Raw genomic sequence first — 13,112 nt, 5'->3', positions numbered from 1 at the left:
TTTAAAGTTGTATCCTACTATAGCACAGCCTGCATTTTTTTTATCGGAGTGGAATGATGTGTACGCAACTCTTCATAAAACGAAACTGTGCCCGAAACTTTCCACGAATCGAGAGTGCTGCTTTTTACCTCATAGAGTGACATAAGTAAGGCAGTCGGTCTCTAAAAGAGGTTTTGGTTACGAGGGTCAAGTGCACCGGGCAAGTTGTAACATAGTCTTCTAGCATGCATGCATTTTGTTTTCTCGTGTTCCGGTGCTTTAAACCACTCATAAGCATGCACCGTCACCGGTGAGCGCGCTAAAAGCTTTTCGGAAAAAAAAAAAAACGAGCTTTGGTATTCGTTTCGTGTGCCAAATTTTGCAGCAGCAGAGCCGGTCTTGTCACGAGTAGGTTTATGCGAAGGAGAAAATGTGTCGGCATACGTATATGTCCGACCTTGGACAAAGCGGCAAATGTGTTTCGAGGTGACATCGCGGAAACGCTAGCCGTCTCGGGCAAAGGGACTTGCATGGCTACAACAAGTACAGTCTTTGTCAAAAATATACAGTCCAAGGGGTTTACTTCCAAGTCGCGTAGCCAAGCTGTTTAGTACATTTGACACTCCTAAGCTTGGGAAGGTCGAGCACTTAAATTCCCCCTGTCTTCGCAATATTGTGGTCCCTAAGTATGCGAGAGGGGCCGCGCTGCAGGGCCCAGAAGCAGACGCCTTGGTTTGCTTTATTGGTTTATTGGGGTTTAACGTCCCGAAGCGACTCAGGCTATGAGGGACGCCGTAGTGAACGGCTCCGGAAATTTCGACCACCTGGGGTTCTTTAAGGTGCACTGACATCGCACAGTACACGGGACTCTAGAATTTCGCCTCCATCGAAATTCGACCGCCGCGGCCGGGATCGAACCCGCGTCTTTCGGACCAGAAGCCGAGCGTCGTAACCTCTGAGCCACCGCGGCGGGCTGCGGACCCCTTGGTCTGTGTACTTTTTACAAAGACTGTACATTCGGTAGGTTCCCACCCTCGATACAAACTTCTCAGGCCACACGAAAATGCTCGAGTTTATCACAAAGACTGAAAGTGTTCTTAAAAAAAAAAAAAATCAACTTTGAGAGGACTGCGGCGAACCGCACTGGAGCAGTGCGAAAGCAAAATGTCCACATACTATATCGATGTCCATGACTATTCTGACGTCCATGTACTATATCGACGTCCATGGCTATTTTGACGCCCAAGTGTAATTTTTGAGTGTAATTAATTAACTAATTACAACTCATGAGCCAGATTTTAACACAGCAAGACCCGATCACGCACTAACACAATCAAACTTTTGCGCATATATCTTTATTGGAGGACACGATCGTGCGGACGAATTTTGATGACGCGACATAGCCATCTAATGTTTTTGCACTAATAAAACACTGCAAAACTTGTGATGTGGTCCGTGGCATTCATTACGACATTAATGGCATTATAACGGGACCCTTGGGATCACTCTATGCAGCTGGTTATGGTGATGTCAGCCAGATAAAATTCTTATAGATATAAAGACACCATTTAACTACTATTTTAGGGCGGGATCGCCAAACCTTAATTGCGTGATCGGGAACCCATTTTGGACACGCAGTTTTGGTGGCATCATAACCACGAGCCGAGGCCCGTGTCGCTCAAAGAACGTGAAAACGCCCGCATTGTCTGGATTGCTTTCCAACTCTGCATCTCTCTTCTCGCTACATCGTCACCTATCATGACCCTCTTTCTTCTCCTCTGTCTCTTCCCCACTGCAGAGTATAGCGGGCCAGATCTTTCCGGCCGACATCTTTGCCTTCTAATCTTATCTCTATCTCTCTCACCTCGGACTTGTTAGGGGTTGAGGCTCCGTAATCGGGGTTAAATTGTGTCTAGGCTTACCTCTATAATCATATGTATCAGCAGCACGAACACAACACAGGAAGAAGAAGAAGTTGGAAGTTCAGCGCTCTTTACCTTCTTCTCCTTCTTCTTCCTGTGTTGTGTTCGTGCTGCTGATGCATATGGATCGCAACCAACTAGCCCCGCAGATGGTGTTATTCTCTATAATCAAACGGCAGATCTATAATAAAGTGGCCAGAAAGAAAATATTTTCGCCCAGAATAACCTTTACCAAGCGTCTTTGACAGGTTGTCTTCAACGGATACAGCGAAGCGCAGTGAAGAAACTACACGACAGGGACACCTATTCGATTCTTCCTGTCTTTGTCATATCAGTTTCTTGTCAGAGGTAGTGGTGACTATAAGCGGGTCGACGTCCACGCGCTGTGCGATGTCAGCGCAGGTTAATGAACCTCAGGCAAACTAAATTATTCCGGAGCTCTCTATTGTGGTGTCCCTCATATCCTGTGTGCCACTTCGGGACGATAAATCTCACAAGACGATCAATTCAATAAAATTAAATAAACGAGATGAAACATCAGCGAAGCTGTTGATATATAGCCTGTCTCGTTTGGTCGTTGTTTTTTTTCTTTTTAATCTGAAACTGGTGCTACGAAACGGCCTGATTACTTCTGGTGATGTCTAATGTAAATTTATTGTTTTTTATTTGTTACAGAGCTCCGATAGCTCCCTGCACTTCTCAATTTGTTTCGCAAAAGTGCCCTCCCAAATTCATGGCCAGCTGGCATTCGCCGAAGTGGAAGTGCAGATAAAGCGCAGCAAGATGGAGACCGTCGCGTCCAAATCGGAGAAGGAAGAGGTTACAGTTCTTCAAGGAAAAAAAAAAAAGAAAGGAGATGCCTACACGTGGCATCAGGTTTTGTAAACCCGAACGATCAGGTTGAGCATTGCTTTCGAATTCGTAAGCCACGTGTGTGGAATACAGGCGACCGTTTTGAAAGCAACGTGCACAGACCTAGATTGGTAGTGAGTGGCGTGATTCCGACTTGTTTGCCTTCAGTTACTTGTATTGTTTGTACGATTACAAAGGCTTTTTTGCTTGTTTCATTTCCTTAACAGAAACCAGAATGTACGCATTCTTTAGTCCCTTTCCTGCAAACGTCTCCTGCGTCAGGCTAGCAGCATGTCGAAAATAAATAAATAATGTAAGAAAGACTAGACGCACAATACAGCTGCTGTTCCGTGCTCGCTGGTTTCTGCTCATACGAATCCGTACCAACTAAAGTAGGATACAACTTCAAAAAACAGCGGTTAGTAACAATGGGCCGTGGTCCGCGGTGTCCTGTATTAATCCGTTGACCAATCACAACACTAAACGAAATCAGCCTTTTCATGTTTGACTGCATTACTGAGTACTAACTGCTAACTGCTTAGGCTGCTACTATTGCTAGTGCTAGCACTACTACTGCTACACTACTACTAGTGCTACTCCTACTGCTGCTGCTGGAAATGAATAGCAACCTCTGCCTCCCGATTTTTGGCCGATCCCCCAATGTGGGTATGTGCTATCTTTTCAAAGGCTAATAACAACAATAATAACTTGTAGGGGAGAGACCCGAAGGTGCATGGTTTTCACGCTCCCCTCCACCCCCCCCCCCCCCCCAAATGCAAAATTGATAATGACTTATGATTACTCAGAATGACTCAGCAAAAATGAAAACGACTGAGAATGGCTCAACAAACAGCAAAGCAGAGTTGCTCAGCAGTTTCCTCGGCACAGTTGAGCAAGAACACTTTGGTGAGGAAATAAATACCTGGTAAGATATACAAGAAACTATCAGGAGAGGATAAAAACTTTTAGAGAAGCAATTGAAAGCAAAGAGAAGATCTAATGCTAACGCAATGCCATGCCATAATGATAATCGAACGCCCCCGTACAAGAATAGCTTTAACAGCGCACTACATTTTGCGACGGAGGAATTTTGTGTGGCTGTCCACTACAACTTAAGCTGCACCCTACTTTTAGAGAATTAGGCGTTAGCTCTAGTACTCAGTTTACTCAGGGTCGCGTTAGTATGAAACACAACGTAATTCAAGTGGGACCAGTGGGTGGTACCATTGGCACACAGGTTGTGTACCACCTAACTGGCGTAGAATGTTCGGAGAGGTATCAAACGATTCAGCGCGTTACGGAGCATACGATTACTAGTCGAATCAAAGCGTAGCTTATCATGGAGTTTCGCACCGACGACCTTTGGTTCCCCAACCATGACTTCCCGAAACTTCAAACGTCCATTACGGCCAAACTACGTAGGACATTAGAAGTGGTGTCAAACGATTTGTTACTCTGGCATAAAAAAAAAGTAGATATCCGGATATAACGAAAAATTCGTGCAGGATGTAGCGAAGATGGCTAATGACGCAATATTCGTTCGATATTTCTAGCGCTCGATACTCATATGCTGCCCCAACGTATTGCTCTTTTTTTATATAGCCAAGAAAGCCATTATTGTACAGAGAAATGACTATTTGCGAAGGGTAGTCGAGGGCAAACCCTGGCGGTCACTACGGGCTTCAGTTGCACACAGCTATGGCCAAGAAAGACAGTCTTATACACAGAAACGACGATTTCCGGGGTGTGGCCGGGGGCAAGCCATCCAGGCATCCAAGCTGCACTTACATTGCTTGAACGGGAAAGTGGGTGTGCGGCACGGTCATGGCGCCGCCCTGCGGAATTTTCCGGAACTAGTGCAGAGAGTGCAGTGATCAAGGCCTAATAGAGCAATCAAAATCGAAAGAGACGTGTAACGGACCGACCAAATCCAAGAAACAACGGCTCACGCGTGCTCACCGACGCTGAAAGGATGACCTACCGCCGTTTTGCTCCGCCTTCTTCGGAGCAGCACCGGTCGGTTTGCGATACGGACCTGAACGCGAACGCTACATCGCGTGTGCGGACATTTTGTCACGGTCTTGTTACTCCGTGGCCTCTGCAGAAGCTGCGATTGGATGCGGAGGTGTACTATCGTCGCGTGCCCCGACTTCGCAGGCGCCGCGGATCACGGGAGCTCCGGTGAAACGCTTTGCGAAGCACGCAGGGTCAGTAAAAAGAAATGCCGACAAGCCTAAATGGCACTGGGGTGCTAAAAGACGCACACGGCAGGCGCGAGCAGGAATTCGGCCCTTTTCGTCGCCACCTTTTTTGTTTTTACTTCGAAGTTATTTAAAGAAAATAATGAAAACTCCTATTACTGATATTCCATTACTGCTACTACTAACTACTAACTGCCTAGGCTACTACTATTGCTACCACTATACTATACAGCTGCCATTACTATTGCTGTTGCTGCTGCTGCTGCTGCTACTACTACTGCTACTACTACTACTACTACTACTACTACTACTACTACTACTACTACTACTACTACTACTACTACTACTACTACTTTAGCCGCCGCGGTGGCTCAGTTGTTATGGTGCTCGGCTGCTGACCCGAAAGACGCAGGATTCGATCCCGGCCGCGGCGGTCGCATTTTGGATAGAGGCGAAATTCTAGATGCCCGTGTACTGTGCGATGTCAGTGCACGTTAAAGAACCTCGGGTGGTCGAAATTTCCGGAGCCCTTCACTACGGCGTCCCTCATAGCCTGAGTCGCTTCGGGACGTTAAACCCCAATAAACCAAACTACTGCTACAGCTGCTGCCACTATACCGCCATTATAACTACCACTACTACTATTACTTCTACTGCTACTACAGGTGCTGCTACTATACCACCATTATAAATACTGCTACTACTCGTCGCTATAACTCTCATCGAGAGCGCCCGATTGTTGCATCCCGAAATGACGCCTTCAAATCGGGTTGCACCTGATTTCTACCCTAAAACGTGCCTTGTAGAGAACGAATGTTTTCCCGCACAAGCTGGATATACCGTACGGAAATTAGACGATGTGTTATGCTTATTCTAGATGGATGTTCTCGGTCAACTGATGATGTTAAACCTTTAACTTTGGTTATTCATGATGCGGCCTAATTTGAAGATAAGCTTGAAAAGTACGCTTCAGAAGCGAGAGGCCCAAGCACAGGCATTAACCAGACATCTTATCGGCATCATTGTAACCAGCGCTATCCACGCTAACGGCGTCCTTGATGGCTCTTGAGCATTTGAAATGGTCTCTGTGATGTTGAATGCATGTTTGTACAGTGTGCAACGCAAGAGGGTCTTTCTTGGGTGCGAAGTGCTGCGTTAAAGCTGCAATAAATGAGGAGAAAAAAAAACTCACTTTGTCATTTCTGTGTCTCTTATTGTTGTTGTATTGTGCTGTTGTTTATTTCTTTGTTGTTTATGAAATAATGAGCAGAAAACTGAGCGTATTATGTCGCACACAAAAACGAGCGCTGGTAGTGAATTTTTATTCCGCGGTAAAAACGGACGGGAAAGAAAAATAATCTAGAATTATCGACCATTTTGCTGAACAAACAGATTTGTACCTGATTATGAGATAAAGATTATCAACCCATTATTATTCAGTCCTATATCGGGGATCGAGCGGCAGCTTGAATTTTTGACTCACAGCTATACAAATAGTCAAAACAACACAAGAAAAGAGTATGTATTTCTTTGAGATCACCGTAGCTGCATCTCCTACCTAATCAATATGAACGGTCTAAAAGTATTTGTCGAAAGTGTCTTTTGTCGAAAGTGTCCAACCCACTGGGCTCACTGTTTAACCGTGTACTACACCCCTGGCGTTCGAGAGCTCTGTATAGAAGCAGGGCGAAAGGTACGCTTACCTTGAAATGACTGCAGAATTTTTAGTGCAAGGCTCAACATGATGGCGTGGACAGTGTTTACACAGCTGTTAAAATTCCTCGTACAGCTATCCGCCCAATGAGCGTGGAGCCACAAAAAAATACTTGTGCTTTGTTTTGCAACCGTATTGAGCATGTTGAAATTCTTCCCATTTAAAGAGAACGGGTCAGTTATGTTGGATTCGTTTTCGCTTAAGCATCGAATGTGGTCATACACAGACACAGAGTTAAGGTTCAAGAAGCAAGTTCATGGCGAGCCTTTCGTGCGGCCCGTGTCAGTGCACTGTTTTGTCGTCATATGTTCTCGAATATGCACCAACGAGCCTGACTACATCGCGCTTTTTTTAGGGTTGAAGTGTGTTATTTTTTTTTCTTTGCCTCAAACATGTTCAACGATGCCCAAACATTTGTTTGATTTGACATTGCGATAAGTTCAACTTCATGGCTCAACGAGGTTCGCCTCGCCTCTCCTAAAGCAGCTCATTCATAGACATGTTCGGGCACATTCACTTATGTTCAATAAGGCATTATCTGTTCGACTGCACTCTCTAAGAGGTTTCGCAAAACTCTAACACGCCAAACATTTGCCTCGCCGAGTGTGACATCACACAGGCAATGGTAACCCAGTCAACCGTTTGAGATCTAGAATATATTGACTCGATGTACCTCTGAAAATATTTGATGTGCAGAGTATGTTTCTTAATAATCACACTTTGTCCATTTTCGGAATGGACATCTACAGAATATATCACCAAAAATTTTTCGCACTGAAACTGGGTCGGCGGATCTGCAAAACACACTCAAGTGTGGAAAATATCTGTGATCCTCTTTGCATAATCTGCGAAGGCTAAATTAAGAGAAAATATTTTAAATGAAGTAGGTTAATCGTAAGGGAGTTGGTTCACCCGCACAGGTGTCCATGTTTTACAGTTGATTAACGGAATTTGCATCGAAAGTTACCTCGGCAATCCAGTCAGACAATCAGTCATACCAGCTACAACAGTCATACGAGCTACAGACATTATATATGAAACAGAAAACGTCACGTCAGAAAACGACGTCGATATATATCGACGTGCTGCTCTCACGCACACATGACAGTGACTTTCAGCGAACTTATATATCCCCCACATAAGGCCCTCCTGTTAGAGCCAGTGGCACTTGCCAGGCGAGCTAAGTTGTTTCAATAAATCATGAACTTTATGATGGCAAAAACGAGAAATCAAAGTAAGCACATCATGTTGGCAACAGCTTTTATTAAAAGAAAACATTTTAGTCTGCTCTGGTGTTTTTGCGCCAACATTATGCAATTGAGTTAGGTAGAAACAAACGTAGTCTTCTTTGGTGCATACAACGCAGTACAAACCGTTTGAAAAGCTTTACGAGCCAATAAGCTGAGTTCTTTGTGATGGTACAGCGAGCATGTTTAATTTATTTGCGAATGTTCGCAGGAAGTCACCTGTTGGAGTCTCAGCGATCATTTATCGCAAAACGCAAGTCAAGTGGATGTCTAGTAACGAATGATCTCTTGCGAATTCTCGCACGGATGTTTCATGGGTCTCTCAAAAATGATGTTTTACGAGGGGGTACCCAAAAGAAACCGGACTAATTTTTTGAATCGGCACAGCTTCTGTGGAACCGCGTTTTGCCGCTAGGAGTGCATAGAACGAACATTTCAGAGTCAGTAAGCCGAGTGCCGTCGCTGAAGGAGGTCAGACTAGTTTAGGCAGAGCTTTAGAGTGACGACTGTTTTGTGTGAGTGTCGTTTTTTCAATGGCTGATTTTCGTGAACAGCGTGCGCCGGTGAAATTCTGATTTTTTCTCGGAAACAATGGAACGGAAACTCTTGAAATATTCAGAAAGACGTTCGAGGACGATGCAATGGGGACAACTCAAGTGTTCCTGAATTAAATCCTGAATCAAAGCAACAGTCATGCCAATGGAAAACTTCAAATTCACCTCGCCTCAAGAAAGCTCGTCAGGCGAAACCAAACCTCAAAACAATGCTGATTTGTTTTTTCGACGTGAGACGAGTCGTCCATTCAGAATTTGTTCCGCAGGGTCAGAGAGTTAACCAGGCTTTCTGCTTGGATGGTTTGAAAAGATTGGGCAACAGTGTTCGGTGGAAGCGGCCTGATTTGTGGCAGACGGGTGACTGGTTTTTCCATCATGGCAATGCCCCTGCTCACACAGCCGTGTCTCTACGAGAAATTCTGACCAAAAATGGCATGACCTCTGTTCCTCAACCCTCATACTCACCCGACCTTGCCACGTGCTACTTTCTTTGTTTCGTAGAATGAAAAGACAGGTGAATGGAAAGCGTTTCGCTGATGTTGCTGAGGTGAAGAAAAAAACGACGGAGGGACAGTCAAGCATCACAAAAGATGAATTTAAACAATATTGTGAAAAATGGGATGAAAGATTCGACAAACGTACCATTGTAAGTGGAAAGTACTTTGAAGGATATTGAAGGTCTGTGCTGAAAATGTGAACAAATAAGTTCAAACAAAAATAAGTCCGGTTTCTTTTGGGTACCCCCTCGTATTGCGATCATTTTCGAATGTCCTCTAAATGTTTCTGGATCTCTCGGAATAATGAGCAGGATTTAATCTACCGTAGCTGCACCTGGCATATGAAGCCGCCGTTTAGTACAAAGCTGCGGATTAATTTCGTCGCTTTTACCGCGCACTAACATCGTGTAGTACACTGCGTGGCTTTGCGCTGTAGCGTAAGGATGTGCACTGGTCTTATTGTAATTAAAAAAAAAATAAAACCAAATATACATATACTAATCAGGTGTAATAAATTCCGCGAAATGAAAAGGCGGTGCTATGGTGCTTCATTGTACTAAGACAAAACAAATGGTGTGCATGTGTATATAGGGACGTAGTATGTCGTGCAGTGTAACCTAGGTAATTATCGATGACTGGTAATTGGTAATCGGTAATGTGATCGGTAATCAACGACCGTGATCGATAATGTGATTGTGGATTGTTAAGCGGTGAGAAATGAGAAAGAAAAGGAATAAAAAGAGGAAGAAAAGGAGAAGAAGGCGCTATCGCGTCTACTTTTAAGGCGATCCTAAAGCGTCCCCCTAATTTTTTGCATTTCGCCTCCATCCAAATGCGGCCGCCGTGATGGGCTGTTAATTGGGTGTACTCTCAAGGCAAGGACGCTGTCTTAAGACAGACATTGTTCACGGCACTCTCGGTTGGCAAGAGTAAAGTGCGAACACGTAGTAAAGAGCTCGCCAATGAGTGTATACGCCGGGTTTATTTGGTAATAACGGACGAAAACTATGATGGAGCGAACGAAAAGGGCGAAAAATAAATTGCCCCGCCTGATAGTGAACAGCAGCGACGCTATAGGTTTCGCCCCAGGGACAAAGGGATGTTTACCAAGCCCGTTTGAGAGGGGAACACAAGGCTTCGGTATCAGCACTCGTTAGGGCGAGAAGAGAAAGAAATTACGAGGGAGTCGGCCGCACCCAATCTCAACCCCCCTCTCCTCTCAATATGCTGGACGGAAGGCCATGCGTCAGTTCTTTAACAGCAATAGGATTTCTATACGTTGTTTTGAACGGATCTGCTAATTTTGTACTTAAAGAATAAAGAAAATATATATGAAATATAGATGAACGAATACAGACTTTTAATGAGCTTCGAAAGTGCTTCGCGGAGCAATGAAACTTATGTTGGTAATTTGGCAGAACTTGCAAAAAACACCCATATTCCACAAACCAGAAATAAAGAAATGCGGCTAGTTCCTACACCTAGAACATATTGCTCAGAACAAACTATCTCGTATACGCTGCCAGTGCTATTAAATAACTTAAACAAAGAAATATTTGACCCTTTCCAGCATTCAAATACTGCTATTAAGAAATTATTTCTGAACAAGTTTATGTGATTACGCTGCATGTATTTTTGTGTTGGTACTTTTTGCTTTTTTTTTGCAAGGTGTGTTATTTTCATTTGTGCTATAATGTATAGCGCAGAATTTATTTCGGCTTGTGTGATGCAATGCCAACGTGAAAAAAGGGGGCAGGACCTCTGTCAAGCTTCCGAGCTTTTAGTCCTGTCTCCTTCTCTAATATAGAGAAAATAAAAGGCGGATTGATTGATTGATTGATTGATTGAATTTGTTTTATTTGTTCCTCAGCCCCGTAATATGTTCAGGATTCTAAATAATCCTAGCGCTCCTTTACGCAGTGCGTTACCCGACTTCACGGTGGGAGCTTCAAGGGATCTCTCGTGCTCCCAAAGACACGCACCCCGATATCGCAAACGCTCGCTACTATTTTGGTCATTTTAAGGAAACACTCGAAACGGTGAAAGCAGTTCAATATGGCGGTCACAGGTGCTCGCTGGCGGCGATTGCGTTGCCGCACGTATGCAGCTTTCCAGCGTCACGTGGTATTGCCGCAGGCGCGCCACCTTCGAACCGAGGAGTTTTTATCGGAACCGTCGTTTGTATACTGCGCGTACTAACGCAGCAGTGAAGGTCAGCGAGGAAGTTTGGAACTGGGCTGGTTCTTGTCGCCGTATCAACACTACCAACGTTAGGATGCTAAAACAGCTGTCCCAGTTCCTTTCGCTAAAGCCCACCTTGGAATCTGCCAAAGAGTTTTCAACAGCGGAAAAAAGGGGAGCAAATCATGAGCGTAGAATGAAGCCGTACCCCTCTAATTTATCTTCTTTATAATCACTGTTATAAAAATGTACTGCAGTTTTATGGCCCCTCATTAAATCTTAGTTAGCAAAGAGAAGACGTTCTTTAAGAGCTCCACTTCGCTGAGTGGGTGAACGTTGCACACGTTTACGGGCAACAGTATTTGTCTTTGTACAATGTGTCTTCTTTATAATCACTGTCATCGAAATGTACTGCAGTTTTATGGCCCTTTAATAAATCTTAGTCAGCAGAGAGAAAACGTTCTTCAAGGGTTCCACTACGCTAGTTTTGTAAACACTGCACACGTTTACGGGCAAAAATATTTGCCTTTGTACAGTGCAGACAATATTCGGGATTCTATTGTACCGTTGTTCTTACACGTTGTCTTGAGGTGGTCTAAACAACGAAGTCATGCATGCTATCTACGTTACGCTGATTTTCCAAGCTTCCAGACGACTTGAAAGATTAAGAGCACACATATTCGAACAAAAGGGCAATTTCGATCGCTTACCAGTTATGTTCAGGCCGGATGAGGACGATGGCAGGACGACTTCATCACCGGACGTCACCAACTTCACGGCGCACAGCGCCATGACGGCTACGCAGATCTCTTTGGAAATCATTTCCGACTGCAGGCCGTTCAGGCTACCTCCGTATCACTGGGTAAGCGTCGCTTTTTCCTTCGAACCACCGGCACACGTCCTTTCCTGCCCCGAAAAACTTGCGCGCGGAATATCGGTCACGTGGTTCGATCGATGCAGACGACGCGACGCCGTCAAACTGCACACCGTCTTCTGTCTTGCCGTCACTCCACCATCAAGTCTTCCTCGCTGACTGCGCTGCGTGGAAGTAAGTAAGACGTCTCTTCGCTGTCGGCGACGACGCTGGCCGACGAAGTCGACTGCGGCAAGGAAGTCGTCGGCTACCTCCTTCTTCCGGTTTCGGTTTTTCCACGCGGGCGCAGACGGCGGCGGCGGGTCGACGACTGGCGAGCAGACGACACCGACCGACGCTGGCAAGGCGAAGGGCGACGCGTGCTCACTCGCAGCGACGCAGACGGCATGCAACGTGACAGTTTCGTAGCGAGCTTTGCACCCAACTTTCCAGGAGCGGAGGTTGAAAGGGGGGAGGGGGGGCTGACCCGCAGCGAAACGGCACGACTCTGTGCTTTCTCTCTCTACCAAGATCGCACGCCGTGTGACGGCGAGTGAGTCTACTTCGGGAAAAAAAGAGACAAGTCGGCAAGGAAGCAGCCGCCGCGGTGTGGCGAGGAGGGCGACCAGTGTCCGGAAGACCCGCCGCCGCCATATGTAGGTCACATCGTTTCGGCTCCGTAACGGCAGCGTTACTTTCGCCCACTTGGAACGGAGGAGGAACCGCTTTCTCCCCTCCGCTAAAAGATTCGCCGGAGCTGGTGCAGAGTCGAGTTTTTCGCCAGTATAGAGGCCCCGCAACGAGCAACGGGTGAAAGAAATCAGAGAGGGTAAACCGGGCCTCTCCCAAGCAACTCCTGGGCCCCACTTGGGCGCTTCGGTGACCTTTACAGATCGCCCGTCCCCACAAGCTCGCTTCTGTTCCAGCGAGTCTAAGTCCTTCTGTGTTAAGACTGATCGTTCCGTCTGCCCTGGTCCGGCGACGTCCTGGTATAGACGGACGGGCCCGGTTGTTCCGCGAATGTAATACAACGTTCTTTTTCCGTCACCGGCGCCCGGCTTTGGAAGCCGTTGTCTCAGATCTTTACGCACTACTAATTGTCCCACTTCGGC

At 45.8% G+C, this 13,112-nt stretch overlaps 1 protein-coding gene across 1 annotated transcript in view; it reads right to left on the bottom strand.

Annotated features, from left to right (window-relative positions):
* The window catches only part of LOC149346636 (uncharacterized), a 51,874-nt gene extending 39,366 nt beyond the window's left edge, over positions 1 to 12,508 (bottom strand). Inside the window, exon 1 of the mRNA XM_089586554.1 lies at positions 11,858 to 12,508. Coding sequence (XP_089442680.1) covers positions 11,858 to 11,969 — 112 coding nt within the window. The 5' untranslated portion in view covers positions 11,970 to 12,508. The remainder of the gene's footprint in view (positions 1 to 11,857) is intronic.
* Positions 12,509 to 13,112: the final 604 nt, after the last annotated feature.

This window comes from Amblyomma mixtum, chromosome 4 (genome assembly GCF_055824585.1).
Source record: "Amblyomma mixtum isolate Tamu chromosome 4, ASM5582458v1, whole genome shotgun sequence".
NCBI lineage: Eukaryota > Metazoa > Arthropoda > Arachnida > Ixodida > Ixodidae > Amblyomma > Amblyomma mixtum.
This window is presented reverse-complemented; position numbering and strand designations above follow the sequence as displayed.